Source organism: Gopherus flavomarginatus, chromosome 10, assembly GCF_025201925.1.
Source record: "Gopherus flavomarginatus isolate rGopFla2 chromosome 10, rGopFla2.mat.asm, whole genome shotgun sequence".
Taxonomy (NCBI): Eukaryota; Metazoa; Chordata; order Testudines; family Testudinidae; genus Gopherus; species Gopherus flavomarginatus.
The window spans coordinates 38,566,976-38,586,450 of record NC_066626.1 but is presented as its reverse complement, the minus strand read 5'-3'; the positions used below and the strand labels follow the sequence as shown (position 1 = coordinate 38,586,450).

At 41.4% G+C, this 19,475-nt stretch overlaps 1 protein-coding gene and 2 long non-coding RNA genes across 6 annotated transcripts in view; 2 read left to right on the top strand and 1 right to left on the bottom strand.

Annotated features, from left to right (window-relative positions):
- The window catches only part of AGPS (alkylglycerone phosphate synthase), a 199,176-nt gene that overhangs the window by 64,077 nt on the left and 115,624 nt on the right, over window positions 1-19,475 (top strand). For all 4 annotated transcript variants that reach the window (XM_050969017.1, XM_050969018.1, XM_050969016.1 and 1 more), the window contains 5 exons: window positions 188-278; window positions 2,504-2,624; window positions 2,717-2,791; window positions 11,740-11,811; window positions 15,265-15,344. In XM_050969017.1, coding sequence (XP_050824974.1) covers window positions 188-278; window positions 2,504-2,624; window positions 2,717-2,791; window positions 11,740-11,811; window positions 15,265-15,344 — 439 coding nt within the window. The remainder of the gene's footprint in view (window positions 1-187; window positions 279-2,503; window positions 2,625-2,716; window positions 2,792-11,739; window positions 11,812-15,264; window positions 15,345-19,475) is intronic.
- LOC127058822 (uncharacterized) lies at window positions 3,873-10,278 on the top strand. The gene is made up of 2 exons (XR_007776468.1): window positions 3,873-4,042; window positions 10,071-10,278. It is a non-coding gene; the product is annotated as an uncharacterized LOC127058822 (long non-coding RNA).
- LOC127058817 (uncharacterized) lies at window positions 5,736-9,627 on the bottom strand. Its single transcript, XR_007776462.1, has 2 exons — window positions 9,517-9,627; window positions 5,736-6,478 (listed from the first exon to the last, which is right to left on the bottom strand). It is a non-coding gene; the product is annotated as an uncharacterized LOC127058817 (long non-coding RNA).

Genomic DNA, 19,475 nt, shown 5'->3' with positions numbered 1-19,475 from the left:
TCTTAACATTTCTATGTAATTGTTTTATATTTAACACTAAATATGCATAATTTTGCAGACCTGGATATGAATTTGAATCTAATAAACTTTCCTTGTTCTGCATAAGTACAAATAAGACGTTTATCTGATTTACATAATATCATTTAATATTAAGAAGAACCCATGTAATATAGACTTTATGTTCCAGGTATAGGTTGAGTGGTATGGTGTTACCTGTTTTGAAGGAATGGATGGAAAAAACCTTAGGAGCAAGTCTGGAGCACAAAATTACCTCTAGAGTAAGTAAGTAGCTGAAGAGGCAGTTCCTTCAAACATATTGCACTCATGATGACATAACCATTCATCTGTTAGACATGACTCATGCTGTTACTCTCAGTATGCCCTTGCATATGGTTGAGTGCCTTAGTATTAATACAGTATATTTATTTTAAAAAGTTGTGCCTCCTTATAGACTAGACTAGTATATCAAAAGCTGGGTGACTTAAAATTACTAAAAGTCCAAATTGCTGTAATGTCACACTACTTTAATCAAAAGATTAGCTACTTGTACAGGGAATATTGGGGTTACTTTTTGCATGGTGATATATTGTCTCAGACAGACTGCCAAAGGGAGGAGCCTGCCCAGAAATGAGAGAGTTTTCATTTTGGAGTAAATATTTTATTTACTATGTGCAATAAGAAGCAAAATACAGAAAATATAATAGTTAAACTAATGTTACATACCATTTTAAATAATTTCTGCAGAATGACAGCGTCTATTGAACCTACTTGATAAGTTGCCCATGTAGATTGTATAATACTTGAATACGTCTCTGTGCATTAAGAACAGGAGTACTTGTGGCACCTTAGAAACTAACCAATTTATTTGAGCATAAGCTTTCGTGGGCTACAGCCCACTTCATCAGATGCATGCCCATGAAAGCTTATGCTCAAATAAATTTTAGTCTAAGGTGTCACAAGTACTTCTATTCATTTTTGCGCATACAGACTAACACGGCTGCTACTCTGAAACCTCTCTATGCACTGAAGATTTTGGTTTTGCTAGGGTAACTGAGATATTAAACTGTTGGGTTTGTTTTTTTTGTTTTTTTTTGAAAGTTGCAGCAAGCTTTAATAGATTTTAATTGTGTTCAGTTCATGGAACATTGTTTAAAATCATTTGGTGTTATAACACTTAAAATTATCAAAGCTGAATTTTTTTAAATCGTTTTTTTAAATCAAATTCACTTTTTACCATTTACACTGTTTTATTTACTTTTGTTCGTGACTTGGACAATGAACATAGGCTAGTCAAAGAAGCCACTAAATGTTTCTCTTTAGTTCACATGCACAATTATTGTATTATGGGAGTCCCTGGGGAGCCAGATAAAGGCCCTAGTATACTACGCACCATACAGACATGTAACAAAAAGATGGTCCCTTCCCTGAAGAGCTTAAAATAAGTGTAAGAATGTACCTGCATTTGGGTTGCAAATCTAGCAGGGGAAAAACTAACACGCAGACTAACTTAATTTGGAATAATCATGTGGAAACTTTTCTGTTGGGTTTTGTGAAAGTTCTTAAAGCAAAACGTAGATGTGGGTCTTAAACTGACAGTTTTTCCTTATTTTTTTTAATTCAAGCAATCCTTAATTTTTTAATATTTAAAAATCCCTCAAATTGGAAAATCTTTTTTCCTATTTTCTTCCTTTCTCGTTTTTTGGGGGGCAGGTGGGGGAGGTTGAATGGAAGTGAATTGTGGAGTGTCAAGATTAGAAATTTCAGCCAGTCATAGCTCAGAAAAGTTTGAATACTCAAAATTTCAGCCTTTAATCAGATCGCTCCTTTTTAGGATACACCTGTAAGTGAAGTTATAGTATTGCTTGAAGAATTATTAATACTTATGTGTAAAATGGGGAAAGCCCAGTTTATTTGAAAGTAACTTTTTACTTGTAACACAGCAAAATTGCTCAGCAATCATTGAAAAATGGAAGATGGAACCTCCACTACCGTTTTTAGTTACTTTTCAGAGTAGAACGACACTTAGTCTGTAAAGATCTTTCTTGGTGTCTTATCTTCGGTGAAGGGCTAAATCCTGTAGTTCACCTTGTTTCAGCTAGCTGCTTTGTGATCTTTCCTTACTCTCTGTGCTAGGGAGTAAGACTATGTTGATGTGGTTTTTGTGAAGCACTGTGGAATATTGTACTGAACAAATCATTGGCTTTTGACAGCGACATACTGAACAATTTATCTGACAAGTAAGATTTAGAGGGATCAGTGAGGGGTCCAGTCTACAGAAGAGAATGCAATTGAGTGCATCAAAAGGGACTGGTAGGTAGTGTAGTTAAAATTGAGGCCAGGGATGATAATGAAGAAAATTTTAATTGGGTTAAATTCAAATAAATACGTGTATTTTGTTGGGTTTATCAACCACTAACTCTAATCTGGGTAGTTGGGTTTGTCATGAAAGACCAGCATGATTTAGGGGAATCCCCAGTAGTAATGATTTTTTCTTTTATTGTAGGCTTTCTTAAATACTAGTGATGTACCCCCATCTATTGTAAATGAAGAATTTCTTCAGGATCTTAGAGCCACTAAAATTTCATATTCACAGGATGCAGAAGATAGGGTGTTCAGAGCTCATGGTAAGATCAAGTCCAATGTGTAGTTTTACGCTTTTAGAAGTATATTTGATTTTTAAAAATCCTTGTAACTTGATATTTTTTTTGTACTTCAGGTCACTGCCTACATGAGATATTTGTGCTAAGGGAAGGAATGTTTAAACGAATTCCCGATATAGTTGTATGGCCAGGTAAAAATTTTTAAATTTATTTTTTTCTTTTGTTCTGGCTGCTGTAGCTCCCCATGACTGATAAAGAAGGCTAGTAGTTTGGGAAGCAGTCCTGTCACACTGGTTGGATATCTCTCACTTTGTCATTAACTTGCAATAAATAAACTGAAATTGTTAATGCCCAGGAGTCAAAAATGGCTTCAGTCTCACCGTTTAAGAGTAGTCATTTTTACTTACATTTTTCCTTTCAATCTAGATGTTTTCATCTCTGTGTTACCATGGGGTATTCACTGCAGTGTTAGATTCATGCTAAGGTCTTTAATTTCAGTTAATAGTTCTAAATAAGTCTTTCATTGTAAGGTTAATGCTCATAGTTATAATCAAATGACTGCATACAACTTCTCAATTTTTAACAAAGGATTAAACATTGTCTTGGTGCTGGGTGCCTTTTTGTACTGATGACCAACACACTTCACACATATTGTAACTCCTGAATTTCCTGGGGTTTTAGCACTTGGTTGGGAATAATTACAACATTCCTGTAATTCATTAAATACATCCCTGAATTATTGATATGTACTCTCAACCTTAATGCCATTTTAACCCAGTTTATCTGGGAGTTTCTAGATAAAAAAAATCTACAAAGTTTCATGCATGAACCATGTACAAGAAACCAAAAGAGGACATTGCCATGTAATAGTTCTAATTTGAAGATGCCAAGTATCAACCTTGAATCTTTTATTTTAACTTTTTTATGATCATATTCACAAGTATGCTGTGGCTGCTTTGTCATTCTGGAGCAGCATGAAAGCAGCCAGAGCTTACTGATCAGTTAACTAGGTTTACAGGTGCTTTGTCATGCAAAGCAGACAGTTCATACCCCCTGTTTCTCTGTCTTCTGCTCTCCAAAGTCCTTGTTGCTGGCAGATAACTGCCTGAGGCCAAGCAACAGCGGGGGGGGGGGGGGGTGGTCCGTCGCCTGGTGTGCCGCGCCAATAAACACACCAGGGTGGAGAAGCAAACCAGGTTTATTTGAGATCTTAAAGCGGTGCAGGGAGATTGATTCAGATCAAGCACACCTAAAACAAGCAGTCTATTTCTTTATATCCATGAGAACTTTTCTCACTGACTAGCAATTCCCCGTTTCCCCTCCCTCCTCCTCCTTCCTCCCCCTATAGCAGTTACGTAAGCGCAGGTGCATTAAGTAATCTTGGCTGTGGCAGCTCGTTAGTAAGTTTTCCTTCTGCAAGTTATCTTGTCCTTCTGCTAAAGGTGCACAGGCCTCATTATTTCTGCTTTAGACCAGTTAGAACTGTTGCAACTGATAACGACTGTTACACCTGGCCTTTTAGGTCGATTAAAGTTCAAACATGGAGGGACTCTTGTCTGCTGAGGCCTAAAACCAGGAAGGCTCCATACTCTTGTGGCCTTCCACCCTCCCAAGTTACGTAGGGTTATGCTTAGTGACACCAACAACTCCCTCCTTTGAGAATACTCAACAAACTTTTGGCTGAGTGTTCTCACATTTAAAGGATAACATGTGATTTAGCTCTAGGAAGCTGAAGTGCTTTACAGCAAGCAAGCAAGAGAAGAGTAACAATACACAACACCACACCAGTGAGCAGGAGGTGAACAATGCCTTCCCCTATTTCTCCCAGGTTGAGTAACCAGCCCCAGAGGGAATTAGAAATAGTGGGTTTCCTTTTCTGGGCCTTTCACTGTTTAAAAGCCTGTTTGGCTGACAGGATGTACTTGTTAATATCCTGTGCGTCTTTTGGGACATAAGTACAGCATTCATCCCCTATAAGGGCGCACACCCCGCCCTGTGAAGCCACACTTCCACCCAGGAAGTGTCCACGTATGTCTTGATGATTACAGATCAGATGGTATTTCTGATGCGTTTGTAAGGGCAGTGGGCCAAGTCTGGTACTCAAGATCACTCCAAATGGCCGTTAGCTGGTAATTTAGGAAATCCCGAATTTCTAAACATACTAGATTTCACTGCAATGCCTTTTTAGCCTTAGTGATATTTAATACCATCTTTCCTTGGTGTAGTACTATAATACACCTGTTATTTAACTATTTATAGGTACTTTTAAAAGGCATCGACATTAATAGCATAGAAGGGGGGTTATATTATTAGTTACTTTCCAGGACACAGGGCGCAGCCTGTAGAATAAACCCCAAGCTTCAATTAATACCACATTTTCAAGCATGGGTTCCACAAATGTCCTCCCGCCAGTGTATAATTCTTTGTTTTTTTACCAGGGTCAGTTTTTAATGTCCTTTCTAGTTAGGAATTCCTGGACTTTGGCAATTTCAGTGGAGTGAGTGTTCCTTCTTTTCCAAAACAGTCGTGCAGCATTCTACAGGGCAGAGGTTACTAGCACCTAACCCTGTAATGGTTTTGATTCTTCTAGAAAAATTTAAAGGCACAGTAGATCTGTCAGTGGATAAGGGAGAGGTTACTAGCACATTACCTTGTACTTTTTCCCTGCTGTCCAAAAGGCACAGTGGAGCTAGAAGGCGAAATAGGCTAATCATCAGTAGGAGAATTCTCCCGATGTGGAGGGGTTTTTTTGCAGTGAGAATTTTGGGTCCATGCAGTCAGTCTTTGACATTTTACAGCGATGTTGGTAGTTACCCGGACTTAAGGGCCTTTTCAGGGTGGAACCAGAGCAGACTTTCGTCGGTGGACCTTTACATCAATCCCGTCTCCTGGTTCCAAAGAGTGGCAGGGCTGCTAGGGTCTTTGGGTAGCCCTTTTTTACCTGTGAGAAAAGAAACTTAACACATTTTATTAGTGCCTGGCAATGTTTTGCAAATCTTATAGCTGCGTGGGCAAATTCAAGCCCTTCTTTTCCTGGTTGTTAGCCAAGTCTTAACTGTGAGCAGTGTTCTTGAATGGAGTCAGTGTTTTATTTATAGCCTGAGCTTGCTATTTTATTTTATTTTTTTTAGTTAATTTATTTTGTTTTTTGTTCTTTTTTCTTCTTGGCTTCTTTTAACCTGCAAAGGAAACTTTTACTTTTTACTTATACACCTTTTTTCCAACAATGAAGACATAAACATTGTTATTATACAGTACATTAGTCTTATTATTTAATATATGCCACACACACCCTTTTACTAAAATAACCTTATTACAGAGCTTTGGAGCAACAAGCCAGGACAAGCACACCCACTTCGAGGTGTTCACTCAATACAACCTTTAGTTCAATAGCCTTTCACCATCCCCAGCCCTTTGGCTAGAAATTTGAGGTAGCCAGAAAGATTTCATGTACAATATGGGGAGTGGGTTAACTTTTTATGTCTTTGCTTTTAAAGACTGTTGGTATGCAAATTTTAACAACAATTTTTGCAATTAACAGTTTGGCCAATGAAATTTCTTTTCCTTACTTAAGGAAATGCATTAGACTTTAGTATATTACATTCTCCTGATTTATTCAAACACTTTGTATTCCAAGTTGAACAAAACAAATATCTGCATTTTAATTTAACCTTTTTGTTTGATTTTAAACTAGACTATTCTATAAAAATATTAAACACAAAAATTCCGGCCACAAGACAAACACCACAGGACAGAACATAGAACACAAAACATGATTCCTATTGTGCCAGTAAATGCATGGTACGTTGAATGCTGTTCAGCTGGCATCAGTTTTCTCTGATTATCTGAAAGACAAAAAAAGAGAGGTCTACCCACCCCTTCTGGGCAGACAATCATCGCTTGAAATATACAAATACTTTTGTTGGCTTCAGGCAAAACAGAGGAATTACCCCATAGTTTTTTGTATTTGTTTTATAGGCAGCCCAGGTTTTTAATTACATGACACTGTATACATTTTTTAGCTAATTTAACTAAATTGTTTATAGCCAAATTAAATGATTGCAATTCAATAATTTTTTTGCCTGAATTTATTTACAAACATTTCACAGACACCAAGAACTTTCTTCTTTAGCATTTTTACAAAGTTTAACTGCTGTTTTGTTTAGCAACTACAGAGTTAACTTCTCACTCTCCCTTAAATCACTTGCTTGTCTCCCAACAGCCACTTTTATTAACTTAAATTACCATTCCAAGTAAGTTCTAGGTATTTGAAATCTCCATGCTTACACTTACTGACTCCTTCCTTCCACTACACCCTTAAAGTTTTCCAACCTGTTTTCCAATCTCTCTGTCTGTTGCCTGCCCGCCTGGGCCCGATCCTGCTTTTCTTGCTGAACTGTCCCTTTCATGGGCACCAACTTGTTCCACTACCAGTTTAGCTAGGAGGGTGGGCTTCTCAAGTAGCCCCCACCCTTCCTGGTCTTTTTTCTTAAACATTTTTACTCACAAGACTACCCAAGTCCTCCTTCATGAGGCTTGCCACCTGGACAAAAACACATGGCCCATTGGGCAAAGGCCATTTACTTAACATATAATTTAAAGGACTATTCTTAGAGGGTTTAGCCAGAGACTCATTCATCTGTTTGACACTTAAACAGAAAAGAGAATTACACAGAGAGCAGAGGGAATTACAGTCTAAGCCAGACTTTCCCACTTCTATACACTGACCGCTACAGGGGACGGGACAGAAGGATCTCAATTCAACCTCAGAACTTTCTCGCACACATGGCTTCCACTCCGAGGAATTACGAACAAGAGGTTCAGTTCTGCCCACACTCCTAACGCCCAAATGAACAGAGCAAAAACAACAACAGTAACCGGTTAAACAGAACAGAACCAGATAGCGTTTTCTTATCCTATTAGGACTTACTTTTACTCATGCAGTTCTCAACATATAACACCAACAGTACCAAGCAAAGCAAACACAAAATAACAAGGGTAAAACAAATAGATGCTGTAAATTTTGCAGGGCTTCCCCCTTCTTAATTGCTCACCAAACTGTGACAAATTTCTGTTACCAATCTATCCCTCGTGTCAGGTGATCAGGCTGACACTACAGGATCGTTGGGGGAAGATAAAGAAAACACACCATATAACTGAATTTTAAAGCTTCATTAATAAAACAACAGAGTGTTGAACGCTCCCACATCACTCAGGAAAATATTAATGCCCCAAGCCCCTTTCATACCCACACACGTACGTCCAGACTGGCCACTTCTGTGTATAACGTTCATAGAAGGGGGAGAGGTGGACAGGAGATTATCCTGTATACAGCTTGTCCAGAATTTCCAACATGCTTCTGCTCTTGGGAGGGCTGTTCTCTTACACCCTGGAATCTCCTGCGTCGTCTCTTTCAGAGATTCCAGTCCAGGTCGGCTGCCTGTGGCTTCTTTGGTGTCACCAAGCCACACCGACTCCAGGGTCACAAAGGCACACTGTTGGATCTTACTGGACAGTTAAGCTTTGCAAATGTAATCTCAATTCTGTAACTTGTATTTCCTTTGCTTCGCCTCTGTCTATATTTTTCCTTCACAGCCAGCTGGGGCCGAAAGCAGTTTTTCTTTGTACTTAGCATAGTCTGCTTTGATTCTGGACCTTGAACGCAGAGCAATCCTCCCCCCCCCCTCCATCCCTAGGCCAAGATGATTTTTAAATTAACCCGTTCCTTTCCTCAATAGACAAATTTGCTCACGCTGTGTCAGGGCTTTTTGGTGATTAAACGCTCCTCTTTGATGTATGATCTTATCTAGATTGAAGTACCTTCTAGTGGGCATTGTTTCGATGGATTTTCACGCGTGTAAATATTCCATTTCTCTAAATACCTGCAGGTTGTTGAACTATAATGTACGTACATGTAATATGCTGGGGTACCCTAGGGGGTGAGGTGGAATGTTTAGACTGCCCCCCCCACTCATTTTCCACTTACACACACAGGGAGGGTGCCCTGTCCGTGCTAGCAGCTCATAAACTAAGGATTTTTCCCTACAGGGTACTCACACAGGAGAGGCTAACGAGGATGGCCACGACCCTCCTACACCTCCCTTCAGCAAAGAGCGTCGGCTAGTCTCTGGGAGACGGCGGCACTTACTCTGATTGCATCCAGTGAGATGATCAGACTGTCAGTAGCCCACACGGAAAGGAAAGGGGGAGGGAAGATGGGTACACACACTCCTAGACCCAGGCAGCTTCCTCACCGGACGATGCCAGGCCAAGTCAGCCCACCATGGGTCGGACTTCCTAAAGATCCACTAGTTACTGGGCTTGTGTTAGAGTAGTCCTGGTCACGAGCTTTTGCTTCACAGGGTACTCTGGGCGTTTTCCGGTAACAGTCACTCACACTGCCCCCCAGTACCATTCTGCATCTGATCTTGCTTTTTAGCTACAACAGGGAGAGAGTGCACTAGGACATAGGGTCTCCCCTTTCTAAACAGGTCCCTCCTTTGTCCCTGCACTATCCCTAACCTGCTTTTGGATCCTTGCACTCTGCCAGACAGAGGGAAGAACTGGAGCTACAGTGGGGTATTTTTACAAGAGCTCTCCATACAAACAGCTTCAGAAGCTACCCATTTACTGACAAAACAGGAGTAATTGGAGGATTGTGTTATAATTAAGTGATCCTTCTGGTGGCCACCTTTCTGGTCCTCTAGTTGATATTGAGGCCAGTCTACTATACAGAACTTTTTAGTTTGCTTTTAGTTAGTGGATCTGATCCAAGCACTTCCCAATTCGCTAGAATGCATTCTAAGGGTGTACACTGTGCCCTGCCTGTACTCTGTCCCTGCCCCATATCCTAGGGTGACACTGGGCGTCCCCAGGTCATAACAGGCAAAAATCCAGACCACTGGACTGTTCCTACCTTATCCAAGGGACCGGTTCCTCACCGTCGCCCTCAACTGCTTCTCCACTACTCGAGCGCGTTGCACCGTTGTGCCCTCTGGGGTCGCTCATACCGCGTCTCCACCGAGGCCCCCAGTGAAGTCACCGGTGCGCGATCCGTCGACCACCAGAAGGGATCCAGGCAAGGCTAATTTTAGCCTCAATGCCCCACGTTGGGCGCCAAGAACTGTTGCCGGCAGATAACTGCCTGAGGCCAAGCAACAGCGGGGGGGTCCGTCGCCTGGTGTGCCGCGCCAATAAACACACCAGGGTGGAGAAGCAAACCAGGTTTATTTGAGACCTTAAAGCGGTGCAGGGAGATTGACTCAGATCAAGCACACCTAAAACAAGCAGTCTGTTTCTTTATATCCATGAGAACTTTTCTCACTGACTAGCAATTCCCCGTTTCCCCTCCCTCCTCCTCCTTCCTCCCCCTATAGCAATTACGTAAGCGCAGGTGCATTAAGTAATCTTGGCCGCGGCAGCTTGTTAGTAAGTTTTCCTTCTGCAAGTTATCTTGTCCTTCTGCTAAAGGTGCACAGGCCTCATTATTTCTGCTTTAGACCAGTTAAAACTGTTGCAACTGATAACGGCTGTTACACCTGGCCTTTTAGGTCAATTAAAGTTCAAACATGGAGGGACTCTTGTCTGCTGAGGCCTAAAACCAGGAAGGCTCCATACTCTTGTGGCCTTCCACCCTCCCGAGTTACGTAGGGTTATGCTTAGTGACACCAACATCCTCCCTGCATTCCCCTGCATATGCACACTGAAATCCCTCCTTGTCCTCCACATGGGCGGCAAATCCTATGGGCCCATGGTTCCTGGACACCTGGAATATTCCTGCCCTGCAATGTTTGGAACTGGGGCGCTCCCACCCGCGCATCCTCCAGGCCATTTAAAATAGCTCAGGGCCCCCACTCACCACCGGTAGCACAGTGGAGCTGAGCAGCTTCTTCCCTGTTCGCTCCATGTGGCTGTTGGCCACTCCCTGCAGCCCCTTGGCGGGGTGGGTCTGTGTCCTGCCTCAAGTACCCATGCGGCCAATGGGAAGCTGTGGGGGCAGTGCCTGGGGATAGCATCACATGGAGACTCCCAGTCTGCCCTGCTTAGGAGCCCCAGGTAAGCACCGCACTCCCCCACCCCCTCCCAGAGCCTGCACCTCCCCTTTGGCCCCTAAACTCCCTCCCAGAGCCTGCACGCCCAGCCTGCACCCAGACTCAGTTGCAGCGCTTGCAGCCCCAGCCCCTGTCCCAGCCTGGAGCCTGCACACAGCACCCAAATTACCTGCACCTCACCCCCTCCTATACCTGCATCCCTTACTCCCGCCTGCACCCAGAGCCTGTAGCCCAGACCCCCTCCCCCACCCAAACTTCCTCCCAGAGCCTTAGGCAGGTGGAGGGCGGAGTTGGAGGGGGCGGGGGCTGGTTCTGGGCACCACCAAAATTTCTAGAAACCAGCCCCTCCGGTCCTCCACACTCTCCTGAGTGCACCCACCCTAATTTCACCCTTTTTCTGGCACTCATTCTATTCTCTTGCACGTGCACACCTGAGCCTCTCATTTCACCCTCCTGCCTTCTGTTGCAGAGGCATAGTGCAAAGGGTAGCTTCTGAAAAGAAGTAGCTGGTGTTATAATAAATGACAGCTTTTTTCCAGAGCCTGAGGCATAAAAAAAGCCTTTCCTTCAGAGAAATCCACTAAGAACTGCCCTCTTTTAAAACTGCAGCTATTTTTCATCAATTAGATTGGCTCTAGTTTTCAGCTAGATGTAGTTTAGATACCTATTTAAAAATTAAATTAAAAAAATTATACCTCTGAACTTTACACAGTGAATAATTTGAATCATCTGTCTGTCTCTTTTTTGTTCTGGAAGTTCCCCCAGCTGTTGTTGATGATCCCTGGGTAGGCCAGGAGTCTTGTGCTTTCTGTATAATTTAAACCTGATGCTGTTTTCAGCCTGGAATAATTCCACAGCCTCAGTATATTTGTGGTATTGTTTCACTTCATGTCAATTTTGTCTGTTTGAGCCCATTTATTCTTCTTGAAAGTCTCTGCCCTCACTTTGAAAAGAGGCTAAGGCACTACTAGAGTGGCTGAAGGTACTATCAAGCCCTAAAGAATTAGTAGGTGACAAGTAAGTTTGCTTAAATTGAAGCTGAGTGTTCAAAAGCCTGTTCTAACTGGAATCTATTTATTCTTAATTAGGTTGCCATGATGACGTAGTTAAAATTGTGGAACTAGCCTGCAAACATAATCTTTGCATAATACCATTTGGTGGTGAGTATTGTACCTTTAAAAATTTTGGTAGGGAAAATTTAAACTATAAAGTTACATATTTCTTTAAACTCAATTCAAGTGGCTAGTGCTAGGGCGTGAGGTCCTGGCAATAAATCAGCCAACTCTACACAGGTGTAACTTGAGCATTTAGAGGTGTTGAGTATATATTTATAAAGTACTGTTTAAAGTAGTAGTCATATGTCAAGACTTTGGCAAGGTTGTTAATTACTCTAATTTTGAAGACAAATAGATCCCATAGAATTTATAATCATATTTGCTGTGCTTGGTTCACTGAAATCTAGTGGAAGCCTTTTACATCTGTCAGCACTTGAATGTTTCACTATATAAGAGGAGCAACTTATTTTTTTGAGGTGGCCTCTGCATATTCCCACTAGTGATGCTGCACTTTGGGAACCTTCTAGAAGAGCAGTTTCCATTTGGGCCTGAATGAGCATGCAGCACCAAACATTGGGAACAGAAGTTACAAGGAAACCATGCAGACAGTTCCTCCTTTTTTTGGCAGTTAGCTGTGGGCATATATTTTTCTCGTGGTAATTTCAGCAATAATCTTGTTGAGGCTTTTTAAACAGTAGACTTTAGATAGTTTGTTTGCTCAGTTATATTCTTGAGTCATATTTGGCTCATTTCTGAAGCATCAAGTCAGTTCAGATTCCTGAAGTCTGGGCCCAAGCATTTGATGTGCCTCAAAGAAAACCATTCCTTGGTATAGTGTTTTACACGCTGGGACTTTTACACAATAGGCTCAAAAAGACAGGCACATTCAGATCCTGACATTTCTCATGAAGGAAGGCCTTGTGGCCAAACCCTCTCAGATTTGTCCTCAGCACAGAGATGGAGCGGCCTTTCAAGTCCTGTGTTGGGAAACAGAAGACTTTAGTCCTGGAACTGACTACTTTTATAAGCTCCAATGTCAGACTTGGAGGTAGTTCTGGCATTGAGGAAACCGCTTCCATCATCATCTGTCTGGCGCCTAGATTTGTCAGTGCTGGAGACTTCAAAAGTGCCTCTGTCCTCAAGGGAGTCTGTGTGTTTGTACGGACTCCCCATTTCAGAAGTCTTTCAGCTCTGTGGAAGCCATTGGCTGAGTTTGCCTCTTATTCATCCAGAAACCGGGTCTTGGTTGAGCTTGACAGTTTTGGAGACTTCAGTTGTGCTCTTCTTTGCCCTTAAGCATATAAGGGTAAGAAAATGGGGCTAGGAGATAATCTCCGCCTTGGAGCATTCTGTGCCATTACAAAAGAAAAACATTCACACATCCAGGGAGTGCAATAGGCAGAATGGAGGCCCCTTTTCTGCCTCTTGTAATTCCAAGGGTGCCTCTGTCTCTTTAATTATTGCAGAACTTGAGGAGTCAATCTGGCTTGACCCTTCTTTGGTGACCATATAGGTGACAACTGTCAGTGGGCCTGTGTCTTCCAGCATAATACTCATTCTGTGCTAGAGGATATTCCAGAGTCTCTTGATTTGAAAGTCTTTGTTTTGGGGGTATTTGGGTTGGCCTTCCAGGTTTACCTGGACAGCTCAAGGAACAGGGTAACTTCACCTACCAAGAGTTAACATTACATGAAGAGCTTGCTCTCAATTCCCTGGGATAACTTTATGCGGACTCCTTTTTCTTATCTCACGTAATCTGTGAATAACGTCGCCATATTATTAAAGACCTTCCTCAACTTCTTGAGAATCAAAGGACCATTAAAAGGGTAGCTGAGATCTGCCTCTTTAACTCACAATTCTTCCTCTTTCAAAAGGGCTCAATTTCAAATTCAACCTCCTTTGCTACATCCTTTTGTAGGACCTATCTTTTACCCCACCTCTGGTCAGATTCCACAACAAGTATTTCATATACTCATCTCTAGGTTTTATGTGCTCTCTCTAGCCTTTGAGAAGTCTGAGGTCTCGAGCTGGCTGCTATGCAGTATATGACAAAAATGCGTTAGATTGATATCTTGGTCAAAAGAGGTGTGACCTTGTCTTTTATTCACACACTCATGCAGTTCTGTGCTCTCAACTTGGCATCGAGATTTGATGCTTGCTTTAGGATGACAGCTTTGTGATTCTTGTTTAACTGGAACTCCTCAGCCCACTTTCCCGGGACATTGTACTACTAGTTAGGCCTTGTCTACACTTACAGTTTTGCAGCGCTGGTAGTTACAGCTGTGTTCGTACAGCTGTGTAGGGCCAGCGCTGCAGTGTGGCCACACTGACAGCTACCAGCGCTGCAGTGTGGCCACATTTGCAGCACTTGCAGCGCTGTTGGGAGTGGTGCATTGTGGGCAGCTATCCCAGCATTCAAGTGGCTGCAACGTGCTTTTCAAAAGAGGGGGGTGGGGTGGAATGTGACAGGGAGCGTGGAGGAGACAGACAGAATGGATTTTTGGAGTTGATACTGTGTCAGCTCCCTGCCTTGCAAGTTCTAAGGACTGTGCCTACCTTCAATCATTTTAAAAGTTCTAACTCCCTTCCCCCACTCCTCGCTCATTCACTAAATGCAAATTATGTACTTCTAAATACCCGTCAGACCAGATCAGCAACTGCTCAACACGGACTTCCCCCTCCCCCCCTGCCGTGTGAGCGTGCTGTTTCTCTCTTCAAGCAAACAGCTGTGAACATTCCAGAGTAATTCCCCTGCCTGCCTCCGCTCGCTCAGCAAACAGGAGCTGTGTTTGTTTTTTAAATAAGCAGTTTGGCTGAACTCCAAGCTCTCCCTTTCTTCCGGTTTGTTGTGGACAGGAATTCTGGGATACCTCCTTATACCCCGGAGGTCAATAAAAGCGCTGATGGGCATCCACACTTGCTGACCAGCGCTGGATCACCAGCGCTGGAATCCCTACACCCGAGGCTCGACCGGGTGCACAGCCAGCGCTGCAACCAGAGAGTTGCAGCGCTGGCCGTGCTTTGCAAGTGTGGCCACATCCTAAGTTGCAGCGCTGTAACCCCCTCACGAGCGCTGCAACTCTCTAGTGTAGCCATGGCCTCAGACTCTCGTGAACGGGAACATGTGGTGGCTACTTGAAGGAAGAAAGCTTTTTTACCAGTAACTGTGGTTCTTTGAGGGTGGTGGTGCTTTGTATTTGCACCACACCCTCCTTTTCCCTCTTTGAAGTTCTATTCTGAGGTTTAAAAGAAGGGAATGAGATGGTTGGGGAAATTTGATGGCCACCTTTAGCCTACGCTCTGAATGTTTGGTACTACAAGGTGGAATTTGTGCAGTTGAACAGGAACTCCTTTTATGAACTTTCAAGAAATTCTGAAACTCCAGGGGAATGTCCCACAAATGTGGTGCAAATGTAATGCACTCTCAAAGAAACAGTGTCACGCAACCTTTCTAAGTGACATGTGCCACATACCTAAAATGTGTATCTTAGTTAAATGTGGATAGCAAAGATCAGGACAAACTATTTCAATCTAAGTTGATATTTCCAACATTTGCAGGAGGAACAAGTGTTTCTAGTGCTCTTGAATGTCCTGCAGATGAGAGAAGAACTATTGTTTCATTGGATACATCACAAATGGTATGTAATACAAAATTTAGGGGAAACCTCGGAGGATTAACATTTAAGTTTACTGAAAATGTTTCAGAAGTTAAATTACTGTAGTATTTTGTTGTTACCTGATACTGCAAGAGTAAAAAGGGGGGGGAAAGAAGTTTGCCCACAAATTTTTTTTAAATTGCTTCAATATTTTATTATATATCCAAAAGCAAATAGAATGCAACTTTGAAAAGCTGTATCATATATGTAAACTACTGGTCACTGGAAGCACGCTCTATTCAGAGAGGCCCAGCATCGTTCTGTTGCTGATGTTATCAGTGTATCCTGCATGATGGCCATTGTGAAGGGACCTAACAAAATAGTACATTTTCTTGTATATTGAATGCTCCTCGTATCCTTGCTAATGACATGTGAATTTGCAGGTTACTGTTTAAAATAGCCATATACATTAATTTGTTACAAATAGACAAATGTAAAAAATAAATACAGTGTTAAGAGTCTTAGCATTTTTACCCTGGTGTAAAAGTTACAGGGGTCTTAAAGGGACAACAGTTTGCAAATTGTAGTTTGGAAATATTTGCTTGCTACAATAACACCTAAGATTATTATAAGTGAAATATTAGAGGGAGATGATAGTCATAGTTCTACTTGCATTTGAGTGCACTTTGTGCAGAGTCAGTTTCACTGTGCAGTGTTTTTTGCACAGTAACATTTACAAAACACATGTCGGCAGGGAAGGACTCATGGTCAGTGGTAGTACTTTAAACTAAACTTTCTTTAAATTGACTAGATTTCAAGTTGACAGTGTCCCTTTAAAACAGTGAGTGGATGTATTATATGCTACATTGTGGAATTACAAGGAGACTTCAAGTTTGTCACATGCTTAGCGCTATTGAAACTTCATTTTCTGTATTCACTACTTTTCCATTGGTAGGAGGAATTGCACACTTGTAAAAACAGTTTTGTAGCTGTGCAGTAATCAAACCCTACCTTTCAGAAATGACATCCTATTTTTAATCTAGTATTGTGTTCTGTAACATTTTGCAAAGCTGTGTTGGCTTGCTTCTCCATTCTCAATCACTCCTCAGAGCACTTCTTTGTCCTGGGAGCAAAGACTCGGTTTTGACTCCTTTTCTATGGCAGTTCGGCTGGCAGGGCAGCTTGCAGCTTTGTCTTTCAACCTGGCTCAGGGAGTTCCTCTTTTATAAGAGCTCCTAGGGGCAGCTGCTCCTTACTTTCACAGGCATCCTGAATGGAGTGAAATTGAGGAGCACAGACAGCAGTGCTCACGTGTGTGGACTAGAAGTGATCTGTGGCCCACAGTGTGGGAACCTCTGTCAAGGAAAAAAAGCAACTTTAAGTCATTAATTGTGCTGTGGTGCTCTTCTCAATCATCCAATTGCATTAAGAGTAAATGAGAACTACAGGTTGTAAATGAGTTTACTGTGACTTGATTAATTAACGTATCTGTTAAAATATAGAAAATCTGGTATGAGCATCAGATGTCATTAGTGAAACAGAGTAAAGTGAAAAATATTGTTGTCTGAACTACAAACTGGACATCTCTCTGAACTAGAGCTGTCAATCAGTTAACTCATGTGATTAACTAAAAAATAATCGATTAAAACAGTCACGATTAATATCACTGTTAAACAATAGAATACCAGTTGAAATATATTAACTATTTTAGGATGTTTTTCTACATTTTCAAATATATTGACTTAGATTACAATACGGAATACAAAGTGTACAGCGCTCACTTGTTTTTATTACAAATATTTGCACTGTAAAATGATGATAAAAAATAGTATTTTTCATTTCACCTCACAAGTACCATAATATCTCTTTATTGTGTAAGTGCAACTGACAAATACAGATTTTTTTGATACGTAACTGCACTCAAAAATAAAACAATGTAAAATTTTATTGCCTACAAGTCCACTCAGTCCTACTTCTTATTCAGCCAATCGGTAAGACAAACAAGTTTGTTTACATTTGCAGGGGATAATGCTGATGGCTTCTCATTTACAATGTCAAATGAAAGTGAGAACAGGTGTAGACATGGCACTTTTGTAGCCAGCATTGCACGGTATTTATGTGCCAGATATGCTAAACATTCATATGCTCCTTCATGCCTTGGCCACCATTCTGGAGGACATGCTTCCTTGCTGATGCTCGTTAAAAAAATAATACGTTACTTACTTTTTTGACTGAACTTCTTGGGGGAGGATAGTATGTTCCCTGCTCTGTTTTACCTACATTCTGGCATGTATTTCATATTATAGCAGTCTTGGATGATGACCCAATACATGTCCATCTTAAGAACACTTTCACTGCAGATTTGACAAAACTCAAAGAAGGTACCAATGTGAGATTTCTAAAGATAGCTACAGCACTCAACCCAAGGTTTAAGAATCTGAAGTGCCTTTCAAACTCTAAGAGGGATGAGGTGTGGAGCATGCTTTCAGAAGTCTTAAAAGAGCAACAATCCGATGCAGAAACTACAGAACCCGAACCACCAAAAAAGAAAATCGGCATTCTGCTGGTGGCATTTGACTCATGACGGTGAAAGTGAACCTGCGTCAGTTTGCACTGCTTTGTATGGTTATCGAGCAGAGCCAGTCATCAGCATGGACGCATGTTCTCTGGAATGGTGGTTGAAGATGAAGGGACATATGAATATTTAGTGCATCTGGCATGTAAATATCTTGCAATGCCGGCTACAACAGTGCCATGCGAACATGTGTTCTCACTTTCAGACGACGTAAATAAAAAGCAGGCATCATTATCTCCTGAAAATTTAAACAAATTTGTTTGAGTGAGTGGCTGAATAAGAAGTAGAACTTGTGAACTTCTAAGCTCTAAAGTTTTACATTGTTGTATTTTTGAATGCAGTTATTTTTTGTACATAATTCTACGTTTGTACGTTCAACTTCCACGATAAAGAGATTGCATTACACTACTTGCATAATGTGAATTGAAAAATACTATATTTTATTCTTTACAGTGCAAATACTTGTGATCAAAATACAAAGTGTACAGTGCTCATTTTATATTCTGTGTTGTAATTTAAATGAATATTTTTGAAAATGTAGAAAACATCAAAAATTTAAATGGTATTGTCTAACAGTGCAATTAATTGTGATTGATTTTTTTTAATGGCTTGACAGCCCTACTCTGAACATATAATAGGTGCCTGTTATTCTGCTGAAGACCCATTGCAGTAAAAAAACACTTAGAGTTTAAACATTGTTTGTCTCAAAGAGAACCACTGAACAGGAACAATAGTATAAGATAGAACATGCATAAAGGTCTGTTTTGAGGCACTGAGTGATTCAGTTAACTTAAGTTCCTCAGATCAGTTAGCTAAGATGCATGTATAATGAGGTAAAATGTTCACTTACTTTAGGAGTATAGAAATAAGGATGTTTTTCTGGGTTTGAGTAACTTAACCAACTTTTAATGGGAAATGCCATTTTTATTATGTGAAAGCTTTATATTTGAAAGACCCTGTTAGGTAACTGGCGTCGAACTTATTTTTTAAATTTCTGTAAAGATTTTACGCAGCGTAATATTCACCAGTGCATTAGTTTTTCAAACTTCAGTGCATCTTTTTTGTTTGGATTTAAACAATCTTCTTTTGAGTGTGGGTCACCTGAGCCCAAAAATTCTTGTGAATAGTGTCCACGGTCTGAGCCTACATCCTAGGTCTCTGCTTGATCAGTACTAAGGTTATAAAAGAAGGTGCGGCCTGACCACCTCTCCAGTTCCTCCTTGCTGCTGCATGGCCTGGGTTGTAATTCTGTGTCTGAAACTATCTCTCATATCTGTAAATATAGTGGTTTATAGTTTTTAGTGTTTTTTAATAATTTCGATTCATATTTCCCCACCATGGAGACCCTCTCCATTTCCTACTCTTGGAAGAAGGACTATGCTCAGAGTTCCAGGGTTTAAGAACTGTCTCCTGTCTTCTTTGCTTCTTGGTCAGTGGTGACCACTTACATGCCTCCCCAAGGCAGTAAAGGCAGAGCATCTCCACTAAGTGCAGTATCAGCTGCTCCTGCCCTCCCCAGACCCAAGAGGGATGTGAGCTTCAACTGAGCAAGTATTTCATGCAGAAAGCCATGAGACCCCAGTTGGTTTCAGGCCAGG